Genomic DNA, 14,734 nt, shown 5'->3' on the forward strand with positions numbered 1-14,734 from the left:
TTCGTTACAAATAGAGAAAAGTAACGGCGTTACCAAATCGTTACCGAAATAAAGTAACGAAAACGGTAACGGCGTTAAAAGTAACGCGTTACTTCCCAACAACAGATATAGGTTAAGTAGATTAAAGTTAAGTTAAAGTTAGAAAAAGAAATTAGTTTATAAGTTATGTATATGTATATGTAAATGTATTTATATAAAATTTGTAAACCCTAAGAGGAAGCAATAAACTATTCAATCATAATTTATCTCAATTAATTAGACAATTTTTATCATTATTAATGAACTATCCATAATAATAGAAACTACACTTTTTAATAGAAAGTCCATAGTGTCTATTTATACACTATTGTAAGTATTTACAATAATGGAGCCACTCCCGATTTCAATAAGTTTTTAATATGTCATTAAGGTCATCATCCTGAGTGACGTTGTGAAGATTTTAGCCAGCGCTCGTTATTTATTAAAAAATTATGGTAAACCTGGATAAAAGGTCACACTTCACGGATTTTATTGCTGTTTGGATATGTTGTAGCAGACATTCTTCTGAGTAGATTCCCGTAAGAATCAACTGGAGGACGGCAGTAGTTTAGAAGATATAACAAATTAAAGTTTAATAATTTAAATACCCAGATAACAAAATGCACGCACAGTGAGCTCATAGCAGCAGACAGATGCATCCTCAATTGAAGCTCATATGGCTCGCACGCATGATTGCGCATGCGTGCACGCATATCGCTCGCACGTTGTGTAAATACATTTTCAGGTTGTATAAAAATATATTATTAGTATTCCCCACCTTGTGAAATAAAAGAAAATGGAATGTTTTATACAAAATTTTTATTGCAATTGTAACATTTTTAAACATGTATAGTTTTATAATTATAATGTTAATGAAATACATATAATATTCGACAAGAAAACATGTACAGCGATAGAAAAATAAAGAATATACTATAAAATTGCGAAACGGTGACATATGTACGTTTTTTATATTGCACGTTTTTATCTTGTCACATAACTTGCATTAATTCTGGAATATAAATTATTATATCAAGCGCAAATTAATACTGTATGGTTAATAGAAAGAATAAATCAGTAAAATTATTTTCCTTGCTAGTCATCGGAGTCATTCGAATCATCTATCATGTTCTCAACGTCTTCATTTTCGAACTCATTTTCTAGTAATTGCAATGGCTGCATTTCCTCCATGAGTTCTACATCGTCACCATCGGTGTCACGATCTGACTTACTCATTTTTGTCAAGCTGTTGCGGAACCTTTGTTTTGTACTTCGCAAAACTTCTTGCATTTCGATTTTGAACATGATCCTTTCTCATGCATCCTGACTTAGTGGAAACACGCAAATTTCAAGATTATTATTAACAAAATATGTGTGAATTTGCTGAATATGAGTATAGAACAAAATTCGCGGTCAACATAACCTTATAATTTGTGCATGCCGTTTTCTTTATGATCGCTCAGTACTTAATATCTATTAGATTAACTGAAATATATTCTGCTATGTTGCTTTGCGTTTTGTATGATATAAATGAAAATGAAAGATTATACCTTAGATTAAATTCAGATTTTGGATGAGCGAAGCTGGTCTGCGGCTCTGCGGTCAACACTGATGCACTAAACTGAACACTGTCAATAGCGCGAGTAGTGGTGGAATATACGGAACATTACGCCGCATCCAAAAATGGCAATGTCTATAAAGCCACAATACGTCGTAATCGTAATACGATCGAAGAATAATCGACCGTGATTGGTCGATTCTCTTACGACTTACGGTTACGACGTACTGTAGAACTGCGGCCTAATTGTATTCTCGCACGTATATATATATATGTATATATATATATACACAGGGTGTTTCCTAAGTAAGTAGACAAACTTAAGGAGGATATTCCTTGGCTTATTTTAAGAAGAAAAGGTCATATAAACATATGTCCTAAACTGCTTTGTTTTCCAAAAAAAGTACATCACTGTTTTCGTTCACTTTTCGGATAGCGTGCTTTTGCAGTACGAGTCAACAGCGGTGAGGATGGAGTGGGGATGGTCTCGCGGCGCCGCAAGTGAACACTCGTTTCAGACTGCGCCGCGCGGCCACCGCGAGACCATCCCCACTCCATCCCCACCGCTGTTGACTCGTACTGCAAAAGCACGCTATCCGACATCACTGCTATCACGTTATCTTTGACGCAAACTTTATTAGTTCCTATTAAGTTTAGTAATTTTATTAATTATGGTAAATTACACAAACGCCAAAATGGCAGATATGCATTTCGTATACGGTCTTGCTAATGGAAACGTTCGTCAAGCAAGACGTATTTACAATGACAGATACTTTTTTTTGGAAAACAAAGCAGTTTAGGACATATGTTTATATGACCTTTTCTTCTTAAAATAAGCCAAGGAATATCCTTAAGTTTGTCTACTTACTTAGGAAACACCCTGTATATATATATATACCGTGTCACGCTGTGTGCACACATTGGTTGCATATTTGCGGCATGGTGTGATTGCACACGTGATGTCACAGTGTGATCTTTTACGCATGCATGCGTGTGATCATCACAGCGTGAGTGCGAGAATGATGCGTTTTTGTGCTCACGACGTGAGTATCACGCGGTGAGAGGGATGTGAGTCGCACGTTTGCTATTTGGGTACTTTCCTTCACATATTACAAACTGCTATAGAAACAACGACGTTTGTGTAGGTTGTAGTACGTTTTTTCGTATGCTTGTTTATATTAATTGAAGAATACTTGAGTCATCGATACATTTTTTCATATACCTTATATTTTCGAAGATATTCGCTAAAACTGAAAAAATCCATTATTTTCGAGGGATAGTTTCAACTCCTAAATGTCGAGATACGTTACTAAAAAAATATAGGTCTAATATCTTTCGAAGCTCTACAAATATATCCAAAGCTCATCATTGGTGAGGGACAATTACGATCGTTCCCTTGTCAGTACGATCAATGTAATATAAAACACGCATTTAACGGAGAAATGAATAAGGTTTGATTAACATGTGAAGATATTTAACAAAACTTTTTATGTGTATAATAAAATTATAATTTTAGGTGTAAAGATTATATGTACATATACATATATATATATATATATATATATATATATATAAAAGGTAAGTCGGGGGAAGATGCCACAGTCTCGTATTTTTTTAAATGAACTATAGGTGGAGCTACTATATTGCACTAGATGTAAGAAAATTTCCCAACGGTTTGGGTAAAATGCTACTTTTGTGATTTTTCTTAGAACAATTATATTTAAGTTTCATTATTTCTTTTGCCAAATCTTGAAATAGTGAATTAAAGAAAATTAAACATTAAACTTGATTTTGGTTTATTTTTTCTCCCTTTAAATTATATATTTTTTTAAATATTATACTTCAAAGTTAACTATAGCATCTCTTCCCTCGACTTACCCTATATATTGCAACAATTAATGATTTACACAAATATACTATATAATATATAATACATTTTTTAATGTGATGATATAATTCTTTTAATTGTGTATGTGTTCTTTGCCATACATATAAGAATATTTTCATATTTTGAATTATTTTGATATTACAGACATATTTTAGTCAAACTATTAATGCAAAAGTTTGTGCCGCTTTTTCATTATAACTTATATATAATATTGTATTTTATTATCTTAAAATATAATTAGTCAATTAATTACATACTGTTTTATTTGATAATTTGCCATCTTTCGGATCTCTGCATGATCCTATATTCATAAAACTTCTATAATTTCTGAACAAAATATTAATCCATGCTTTTTGCAAGCCTTTAAAACAGTGACGTTCAGAACTGTAAGCGAGCGGTTTCTCGTGCTGCAAATCGCGCGTTTGAGTTTTATGTCACGATTCGTTCGAAACATATCTGTTATAAATGATCCGCCCCACTATCGATTAAGCGGCGAATAACATCATTAGAATCAGTCATTCACTTTATTGATCCGCTTCTAAAAAGCGGGGAGACGTCATTATCTCATGTATATAAGCAATGTGTAAAACTTGAAGTAAGAGAAGAGAATAAATATGGTGTACGCGCGAAATGATGCACGGGCGAGACCGCTGCGTGGATATTATACGCGAAGCAAGTAGTTGTGCGCATCATCGATTATTTATTAGATCTCAATAACGGCTGAACGAAGTTCAAGTTCGTAAAAGCTTAATCGTTAGCTAAGTCATTTTATATAGCCGAATTGTTTTTACGTTTACTCTTCGTGCTCTATTAATGGAGATATTTTAATATAAAGTCCAAGTGTCAAAATTTATATGACATATAAATGTTGACATATATCTTTTCCATTTTCACCATGATGTTTTGATATCCACGAAACGATCTTTGACTTTTTCTGTCACACCAAGCATTGCATGTATTTGACGTCTTTTTTACATCTTTTTAAAGAAAAAGTAAGTTTTGTACGGATACATCTCTCCCGAGCATCACATTATATCTCGCTCATCCAGTGGCACAAGCATCCTGGCAGTTTACATAATATTTAAATTGTTCTGCAGAGATTTAAATAAATGCTAATCAAAGACTATAAAATTTGATGAATGGATCAAGAATAAATGGATTAAAACACATTCCTATTAAGTTGTATAAATTTTTGCCAAAAATATGTATGATTTATCGTAAAAGAATACAACGCAATAGTGCAGAAGGCAACGACACATAGCCGAGATCAAAATTGTCTTCACGCAAGCGTTTGAACTACTTACAACATGTAGGATCATCAATAATATCTTTTCTATAGACATCATATATTTACTTCAAGTCTGCGATGTTCTTGACTTTCCGGAAATAAAAAAATATATGATATATCGGAAATATTCCTCGTTTTTTAACATTTTTAACTTAAAAAATATTTTTCAAAAGTCTCAAAATTTTATAAAATGTCATCTTTGAAACAGCATAATATAACTTATTGTTACAGCATACAATTTATGCGTTTAAAGTTGATAACAATTCGAATTTGCGACACATTGCTACGAAATGGCTAAACCGAGACAAACTTTTGTATTAATATTGCTATCAATTATTATTTGCCTCAATAATACTAAACGATACTTTTTCGGTTTGTAAAGGTTAATTTAAAAAAAAGTTAAGTTTTCTAGAACAAGTCGCTTTATGTGGTGAACGAAGATATATTAAATCCGTTAATGATGAAGAAGTATAGTTCATTGATATCGCAAATTTAGCCGAATCTTGATTACACATCCTGATCACCCCATTCAAACTCTTCGCCGGAAGTAACCTCCTCGATCTGCGATTCAACTTCAGTCGCCAACGGTCCCATTTGCAGTTTATTCTCGGCTCCTGCTGGTTCCTCGACGAATGCATCTTCAGTTATTTCGATGTGTTCCTCTTCGGGAACATTTTCCTCCTCGACCTGAAATTCGGACTCTTTGTAATTGATTCGTTGGCATTTCGATCGTATCGCATCATTTATTCAAAAACTGTTGTCTCTTAAATAAGTGAAGATTCGAAATTAAGCTCTTCGCAAGTTGAGCGAGGCAGGTCTTTTAATTTAAAAAAAAAAATGTTTTGAAGATATACCATAACCATTTTTAATAACAGATTAAAAAGAATTACGAAAAGGTTTGTATAACTCCAGATTAGAGATTACGTTTATTGTTGTTTTATTGCCAACATTTCGTGAACATTTTAGTCCACTTTATTAGGGAGAGAAAAAAGCAACCTTATTTTATATAGTAAAGAGAGTAATAAATAATTTTCAAATTATTAGATAAATGCTTACCCGCGTTTCATCATCTGTGGCAACATCACATGGTTTTTCCTCTTTTTCTTGATCAGTCATATCACTTTGATTCATTGGATCTTCGGCACAGCTAATATCTCTAGGTTCCTCGGCTGATAGTTGTGTAACATCTGCTGCCTCTTGTTCCTGCTTTTGTTGCTGTATTTCTTCGAGATGTTCCTCGACTATTAAGCGTTCTTGCTCCTGTATTAGCGCATTAAGTCTTGTCTCCTTGATTAACCTATTAGAAAAAAACATCAGATTAAAATTAGATACTTACAGATATATAATACGAACATGACAGACACGATGTACATATTAACTCGCAGATAAATATAATCCCTAAAAACTGTGATATTATTACATATGGTTGAATTTTCATAGAACAAAATACTCTTTCATTTAGACGAAACAGGTTTTTTTCTATTATAAAGAAAAATGGTAAGTATGTAAAAATTATTATAACATTTTAGCAAAAACTATGAAAATATCATTATAAAGTACTCTTGAAATCATTTAATTTTTATTCAAATAAGTTTTTTCTATCTTTCATAATTTCGTTGATATACATTACGAAAAAAAGCAACTTTCTCAAAGTGATGCTTCATTCACTAAAAGTGCGTATGAGCACATATAAAAAAGTACATGTCCCCTATTTTGATCTACAACATATTTCAAGTTCATCAAACTTAGAGGGAGACGCTTTTGTGGGTTTTCTTGTGAGATAATTGCAGATGCCTAAAAATGCTTAAACTTATCATGTTAAAAGAGCGAACCATTTTTTTATCAATGTTTTTGTGAATAAATTCTTCTCGTGTCTTCCTCAGATAATAAGCTTACCGTTCACTTTCTTCTATTTTTTCCATTTCTTCGCGTTCTGCTTGCTGCTTCATTTCCTCCTCTTTTCTTTCGGCTTCCTTCCGTTCAGTCTCCAGTATCTCACCGAGTTCAGCTTTCCGTTCTTGTGCTAGTTGCAATGCCTCCCATGCTTTATGTTCCTCTGCTTCAAGCTGGAGACGTTCCATTTCTGCGGCTCTCCGTCTTTCTTCTTCCGACCTTCGGAATACAAAAATTAAACGTTACTCATGATAAACCAATATTCAAAATCAATATTCACACACACAACGAGCGTTCTTTTAGAATAGTATCTCAAAAATACGACTGACCACGAAAATCAAATATATTCGGTTGGCTCAATTTCAGTGCAAAACGACTACATTTATTTTGATGTAATGGCTCATCCTTGAACGTTAGTCTTGTTCATAAGTGTTTTCTCGAGACATATCACTTTTAAGCAAGTATACTTACTGTGCTTCCCGTGCTGCTTTAGCAAGGTACTCTTCAGCTCTTCTCATGGCATCCTCCTTTTCTTGCCTCACTATAATATAGAGTAAAATTTAGTTAGATTCTCGATAACAAAAAAAATGTGCCGTATGGAAGATTTACAGCGCGCACTTCTGTTGAAGAAATTTTATTTGTAAAGAAATATTCTAATGTGATACATATCTTTTGTTCTAATATAAATGTATTGCAAATATTTATATTTTCCAATAGCTTGTTTTAATTCTGATACATGTATCGAAAATATTGTTTTTTGTTTTGCATTATTTGGAAATTATGATGATTTAAAGAAAATCTAATTTAATTCTTAAATATATTTCCTCAATTCAATTCTATATGCAATGTTAGTATGTTTTCAAGTCACTTCTTTATTCTCTGCGATTAAATTAATCTATCTTCAACATCGATGTTATATTACAAAAGATAATTTTAGAAAAGATGATTGTACATAATACGTGATCAAAGGATGAAAGAACGGAAAAACAAATAAGAAACACAACCATTTAAATTGGATACGTTTATCTTCATGCAATCAATCACGAGGAATATTGTTAACAACATGACAATATAACACTGAATTTTTGTCTATCCAAAAAAGATACCTGACTCTTTAAGCAGTATCCAATTATTGAAATAAAATAAGAGTGACATCATCTGCGGCATCAACTGTAAAAGATTATCAACATACCTTTTTGTTGTTTTTCATCTTCTACTTTGTCACTTACAGCCTCTGCTTCTGTGCTTTCATTTGGTACTACGTCCTCTACAACTGGCTCTTTTGAAGTCTCTAATTCCTGTACTGTACTTTCTTTTGTCAGTTCAATTTCTGCGATAGGTTCCGGTTCTTGTATGGATTCGGGTATGGTTACAGATTCTGATTCTTTTTCAAGTTCTAATGTGGGTTCTGGTTTAGCTTCGACTTCTTTCTTGGATTTCGCCAATTTTCCGGATTTTGTGCCTTTTGACGGTTTCGAGGGTTTTACAGGTTCTGGTTCTGGAATTGGTTCCACAGTTGATTCGTTCATAAGTTCTGGTGTTGGTTTAGATTCCTGTATCGGTTCTGGTTCTTTTTCCAATTGTGTCTTCTCCGACTTTTCCTCTGGTTTTGTTTCTGATTCTGAAGCGGGAACTATGATGTGTACAATAGGATAAATGTAAGTAATGATGGAGTTTACAAGGGATTAAATTGAATTTTATTGTTTCACGAAGAAACTTACTTATTTTTTCTTCTTGGGGTTCTTGGGGTTCAACGTGTAATGCACGTGCTAAAAAGTTGCGAAGAAACGTTAAACATAGGGAGAAGATAGAAAAGACATAACAGAATTAAAAACAGAAAGTATGACTCGGTTAAACTACGACAGAAAAACAAAGGAATAATAAAAAAGTTTAAATTAAAAAGGATTTTATTAACAATGATAGAATGTTGAAAGAGCGTAAATTAATATATATAATAATTTCTTTCACAAAGAAATCTTTTAATATTAAAATAGAATTTCATATATTTGTCTAAAATATTAATATATGGAATGTATGTTTTATTTATAATGATCTTCGTAATTCCAATTTTATTCCATTATACATTCTTTAAAATAAAATAGAGAACATTTTTTTCTCTAAATCAGATTTCAAGAAATGTCAGATTTCACAAGCTGCTGTTTCGAGACAAAAGAAACATAGAACCATTAAAAAAAACATTTTAAACAAGGTTTCTATTTTGAAGTACATTGCTTTTAAAATGTTTTTTTAATAGTTCTACATCTTGAAATTATAGCAGTTTAAAATTTGACATTTGACGTTTTCTTATTGAAAAAAAGCATTTTCTATTTTTTTGGAAGTATGTATTCTTTAATACACTTTCATACTCGAGATTATCTACTACCTAATTATTAGGAAGACTTCCCATTTACGGATAAAAATGTTAAAAAAGGTTGAAAATTGTCAGAAAATGATTGTTGAATCTCTATTCAGAATAATTAAATATCGGATTATAAGAAAGCAGTAATATTACAAAATTTGTCGAACTGTCGCAGCACGACTGCTTCTTCATGTTGTTAAATATAAGATTTTTGTTTCTGTTGTAGTTCTTTACTTCTAACATTGTAAGTAATCATAATAGTTCAGCATGTACTGCCTTTATCAGATTTGGCATCAGCGCGGACCTATTCTTTTCTCTAAAATTGCAAATTAAATTAAAAGGACAAATTGATTTCGATGGAGAAAAGCATATAAAGGACTGTGATTGTCGAATGAAGCACTATATTATTCGAAATCTATCAGTGTTTTTAAAATTTGTACAAACCTTGGAATCGTTATATTAAGTTAAGAGAGATTATATTGTAGATAAATAAATGATTCAATATTTTCTATGATCACTCTCCTTTTTTTACAAATTTTGTATAAAAAGAGAATCCTATTATTTAGCGTGCACATTGTTTGATTATGATTTGATTGATACGTGAAATGTACAACCGATTAAACATAATAATGACTACTTTTCATATGTCTACTGACCCTTTCGTACCTCTCGTTCTGTCATTGGTTGATTGGAGGCTGTGGATGTATGAAACATAAAGGAATGATTAACAACAAGATTTTTTTGAAAATCGTAGCGTTAAACTAGAGAAAGTGACAAAAGCTTTGCAAAGGATTATATCTTGTAATGTTAGAAAGCGATTACTGTAATCACAAGCAGCAAGAATGCAAAGATGAAAAATGATGTTTCGATCATTATGTATGTTTGTTAATTAATTACAGATTACGTGAAAGAAAAAGACTACAGTCTTTTTACGCTTACATTTCGATGTACAGTAAATTATTGTAGTTAACCGGTAACGACGAAAGCATCCTGAGGATTAAGGATGAATTGTTGATCTGATCTTTCGATAACGCAAAAGTAACGCACACAACATGTAACAATAATCGATGTCTAATTTATCAATAAATTTGGCGAAATTTACGAGATCACAATCTCCGTCCTTCCTGGCGAAGATAATTTGCTGATTGTCACGATTGCGTGTAATATCCGTTTAAAGATAATACTTGGTATGTCTATCGACAAACTTACCGGATTTTCTTTTCTAAAACTAAATATTTGAATAAATGTACTTTTCAACTAGAATTACATATAATAAAATACAATCGGACATATGAATCTGTTTTTTCTCTATAATATTTAATTAAGTAAATTATTTATGTTCTTTCTAGTTTTTTACACATTATTAATTTCTACCACTTTAAAAAACTTAAATGTTCGATTAAGTAATATTATTAAATATTGTATATCGAACAGTAAAAAATTTAGTTCAATTTCTGCGTCAAATTTTACTTTATTGCATTCGGTAAAACAAATTATTCTTCAATCAAATAATCATTGTTGTCCGTGATTAAACATTATTGCCTATGATAAAGATATTAACATTGTTATTTATTATACATTGTTGTTACGTGTAAATTGATTTGAAAAATCAAAAAGTGAAAATCGAACCGAAGTTTTTGACTGATCCAATATATGCGCACACGTATGTAGCGTCTTTATAAATATGAGAAACAGTTTTTATCTTGTTATTATTTTATTATTATTATTTTTATTATTTTAATTTTTACTTCTTTCCTTACTTATTCTTTTGTAAAATTAAAATTTTTTATTAAAAAACTGAATTTTTATAATAACATTTAAAAAATAATAATTATTTTATAACATTATCCTTAATTAGAAAAATTTATTAGGTTTCAGAAATAAAACGATGTTGTTGATTAAAGTATAATATAAAGCACACGAAGCTTACCTCTAATACTTGAGCGTTTATTCGCTTGTTAGTCATGCCTCACTTATATTAGTTATATTTTCATGCTGTCTCATATAATATAAAATAATTATTCAAAGAAACTTTTGGTAAATTTCTATATTAGGGGATTCACCTCCGATTTTGTTCAAACTTTGCACAAAGCTTCCTTTTGGCCTATAATTAGGAGTTATGATATTGTCAAAGCGGGCAAACAACATGACAAGGTCATCTTCAGGGTCAAAATGAAGGAAATGCATAATTACCCTGCAGGGGGACTAGGAACGAATGACATAGAGGGCGGTGTGGGATGGTATCGGCATTGTTTTCAGCTCGCTTCGCGGGAGGGCGGGGGGCAGGGGCTTCGCCCCCCCGCCGGAGCCAGTGTAACAAATTTCACACAGATTTTGATCACTTGGTACACGGCACGGATCCCGGCGGGGGGAGGGGCGAAGCCCCTCCCTCCCCGCCCACCCGCGAAGCGGGCTGAAAACCAAGCGTATGTGTCCGGGGCTCCAATTTCAGAAAATATAACCGGTAATTATGCACATAAGGAGAAATAAGTTTCGAAAATATAGTAGTTATTTTGAATATGAACGAACAAAATTTATTTAAAGCAGTGAATTATTAATATATAGAATAGTTTATTTATAAATACAAAGTATTCTTTATTTTAACCAAAAGCACAAAACAGGTGTATACAAATTATTTTCTGCTTTAATCGAGTTAATGTTAAGTTTAATTTTTGTTAATAACTTTTTAATGAACAACGAGCGCCGGCTAAAACCTTTTGAAGGTCACTCAGGAAGGTACTGTTGACAACATATGTCAAGGTCAAGGTCATCGGAGCTGACTCCCCTATAATGCATAATTATCTAAAAAATGAACAAGACGAAGAACGACCTTAAATAAAAAATCAGGGTTGGGTTGGGTTAGGTTAGGTTATTTTTAACAGTAGTGGAGCTCCCCCGTAGGGGGGCGGAACACACGGTATCCACGCATGTACTTTGCAAGACCAAGGACGACCTTAAATAAAAAAGCATTTTGGATACCGCAAAAATAGTTTTCCTTCATTTTGACCCTGAAGATGACCTTGTCATGTTGTTTGCCCGCTTTGAAAATATCATAAGTCCTAATTGTAAGCTAAAAGGAAGCTTTGTGCAAAGTTTGAACAAAATCGGAGGTGAGCCCCTAATATAGAAAACCAAACTTTTTTCTCATGGCGAAATTGGTTTTATTCATATTATTATTGTTTAGGTATTATTTCATATGTTCTTTTTTGATACCTTGCCAATATGATAAGTATGAATTGTAATTGCAATTACAATAAAACAGGATTTGCGAAATTGGTTATACAAACACTATTATACATGGATTAATGTCTATACTTCTATTTTATTTGTTTTTTTCTTTGTTTTACATGATAAACATGTACAAATTTTCTGGTTTTCCATCGGATTAATTTAATTCAATATTTCTTTCTTTGCATCTTTAGTTCGTTATTTTTTAAAGTAAATTTATTCGAACGCCCTATACTCAATAATTTTAAGTTTTGTTAATAATTGAAACTTTAGTTAAACAAAGTTTTCAATTTAAGATTGAAATTATGAGATTATGTTTTTTTATTAAAATATAGAAGATCAAAAATTTGCTTTTGGTATATAATTCTGTGTTCCGCGTGTCATACGATGATGCTTATCGAATCGGTACTTTTCCGGACACGCCTCTTCCGAAATGTAAAAGCAAATAAATTATGTTGGCCAGTTCGTCGTCGCACGATGATCAAAACAATGTCGAAAGTGTCATTCTTCGGCAGGAGCCTCTTCCTCCGCCTCTTCAAATTCGCTCTTCTTGCTCGGCTTCTCGTACAGCTCCGGTACCTTCTGTCGCCAACATTTGCCTGAAACGTTCAAAAAAGCCGCACTGCTTCCTTTGTGCTATTTGCTGTTATCTGCGTGTATCATGATATTCTGCTTTGGCGTGCTTTGATTGCTTGCTGTTCTGCATGGAGTGGCCTTTGTGTCTTGCATTCTCTCTATCTTTCTCTCTTTCTCTCTTTCTCTCGTTTCTTCGTGAATCTTTTGATTTGGTTCTCGGTTTTCTGTCATCATGTCGTATTTTTTTGCACTTATCGATATCACAACAAAAAACAATGATTCACTCTGGTTCGTAAAAAATTGTAAATCGTCGCGGAACTGATAAATCAGTTTAAAAAAACAGAAGGTTGATTATATTTTTCCCAAAAGTATTATGCATCAAATTTGGAAGAAAGATACATGATTTGTTCGTACATTCGTATAATAATTTCATTCCCTTTTCACGAAAATCAATTGAATTGCATATATACATGCAGAATCATAATAATAATAATAAAAATAAGAAAAACGCATTTCTTTGATATTAGACACGTATGACGAGGTAATTGTCAAAAAACAGGTGCTAGGTATAGGAAAAGGAGTTGCTGTAGTACATTGATTAGACACAATACTATCGAACAATGATGCAATCACGAAAAAAAAACGTATAGAAAGAAAAATAGTGGAGGGTAGGACTAATTGTTGCGTGTAACAACAAGAAAACAGCAAAAATACCAGAGAAAATAACACACGTGCTTGCCAGCACAAACAAAAATTCCCAGTGTAAACCAGAGGTGCTAGAGGTCCAAAGGGTGAAAAAACCAAGTTGAGAAACGAGAGGGCAGGGGCATAGACAATGGAATGCAAAAAAAATAGACAAAGAGAGAATTGCACGCAACGGCGTCGTGGGGCCGCTTTTTATTTTCTTAAATATAGTAAAACACCGTGTTTTAAAAGAACGTAGTGTAACTTTTCTTTTCATATGATTTTCTATGAAATTTTGCAAGAATTGCTTAATACTTCAAAAACATAATACATCAACATATCACATAGTTACAAGAATGTTTAAAAACAATAGCTAAAATATTGCAACATGTATAATTTTGATATTTTTAAAAATTGTGATTTGCCATTCAAAAGAAACACGTAATCTAAATCAAAATTATTCTAAATTTAAATATCTAAATAAAATTATATTGTAAAAGTAATATTATTAAAAAAATTTTATTGTAAAATTATTATTACAGGAATTTTTATTATTATAAAAAATATTATTATCAAGATTTCCTTTCAGAATTGAGAGATTATACATAACTCCGATTTTAAATAGTTTTCCGCTACACTACATTCTCATTATTCCAGCTCTATCGTGTTTTTATGTGCTTCATATGTACGAATTATCTCATAATAGCATCAAGATAGGACCATTTTTGAATAGCACGTTGTTTTCAACTAACAAGGGAACATCGTGAAGTAGAAAATTCTGATTTTGATGTATCTTTATACAAATATAGGGCGGGTTAATAGATGAATTTAGAAATTATCCGTTGTGGCCCAAAAATGGTTTTAAGGGGTGAAACCACCCTTCAAACGTAAAACGGCTTTTTGCTTTTTCTCGATATATCTCGGAAATTATTCGAAATCTCGAAAAATGTTTTACACAAAAGTAAATTTTTTAAAAATATAATCTGGAAAAATGTTTTGAAAAATTATATTAAAAAAATTTATTAATGTGGTTAAATAGAAATAGTTTTACCATGAAACTTTTGTATAAAACATTTTTCGATATTTTGAATAATTTTCGAGATATATCGAGAAAAAGCAAAAAGCCATCTTACGTTTAAAGGTTGGTTTCACCCCTTAAAATCGTTTTTGGGCCGCAACGGATAATTTCTAAATTCATCTATTGACTCGCCCTACATGTGTATAAAGTTTCATCAAAATTAA

The 14,734-nt window shown here is 32.0% G+C and overlaps 1 protein-coding gene across 5 annotated transcripts in view; it reads right to left on the bottom strand.

Moving 5' to 3' along the window:
• Positions 1-2,781: 2,781 nt before the first annotated feature.
• The window catches only part of LOC105276625 (calponin homology domain-containing protein DDB_G0272472), a 38,111-nt gene continuing 26,158 nt past the window's right edge, over positions 2,782-14,734 (bottom strand). For 2 of the 5 annotated variants that reach the window (XM_011334404.3, XM_011334399.3), the window contains 7 exons: positions 9,661-9,699; positions 8,367-8,414; positions 7,838-8,278; positions 7,117-7,186; positions 6,649-6,864; positions 5,809-6,049; positions 2,782-5,439 (listed from right to left, as the gene is read on the bottom strand). In XM_011334404.3, coding sequence (XP_011332706.1) covers positions 5,260-5,439; positions 5,809-6,049; positions 6,649-6,864; positions 7,117-7,186; positions 7,838-8,278; positions 8,367-8,414; positions 9,661-9,699 — 1,235 coding nt within the window. In that variant the 3' untranslated portion in view covers positions 2,782-5,259. The remainder of the gene's footprint in view (positions 5,440-5,808; positions 6,050-6,648; positions 6,865-7,116; positions 7,187-7,837; positions 8,279-8,366; positions 8,415-9,660; positions 9,700-14,734) is intronic. The other 3 variants (XM_011334400.3, XM_011334403.3, XM_011334402.3) reach the window with 3 other exon arrangements.

The sequence above is a fragment of the Ooceraea biroi genome, chromosome 9, assembly GCF_003672135.1.
Source record: "Ooceraea biroi isolate clonal line C1 chromosome 9, Obir_v5.4, whole genome shotgun sequence".
In the NCBI taxonomy this organism is placed as follows: Eukaryota; Metazoa; Arthropoda; class Insecta; order Hymenoptera; family Formicidae; genus Ooceraea; species Ooceraea biroi.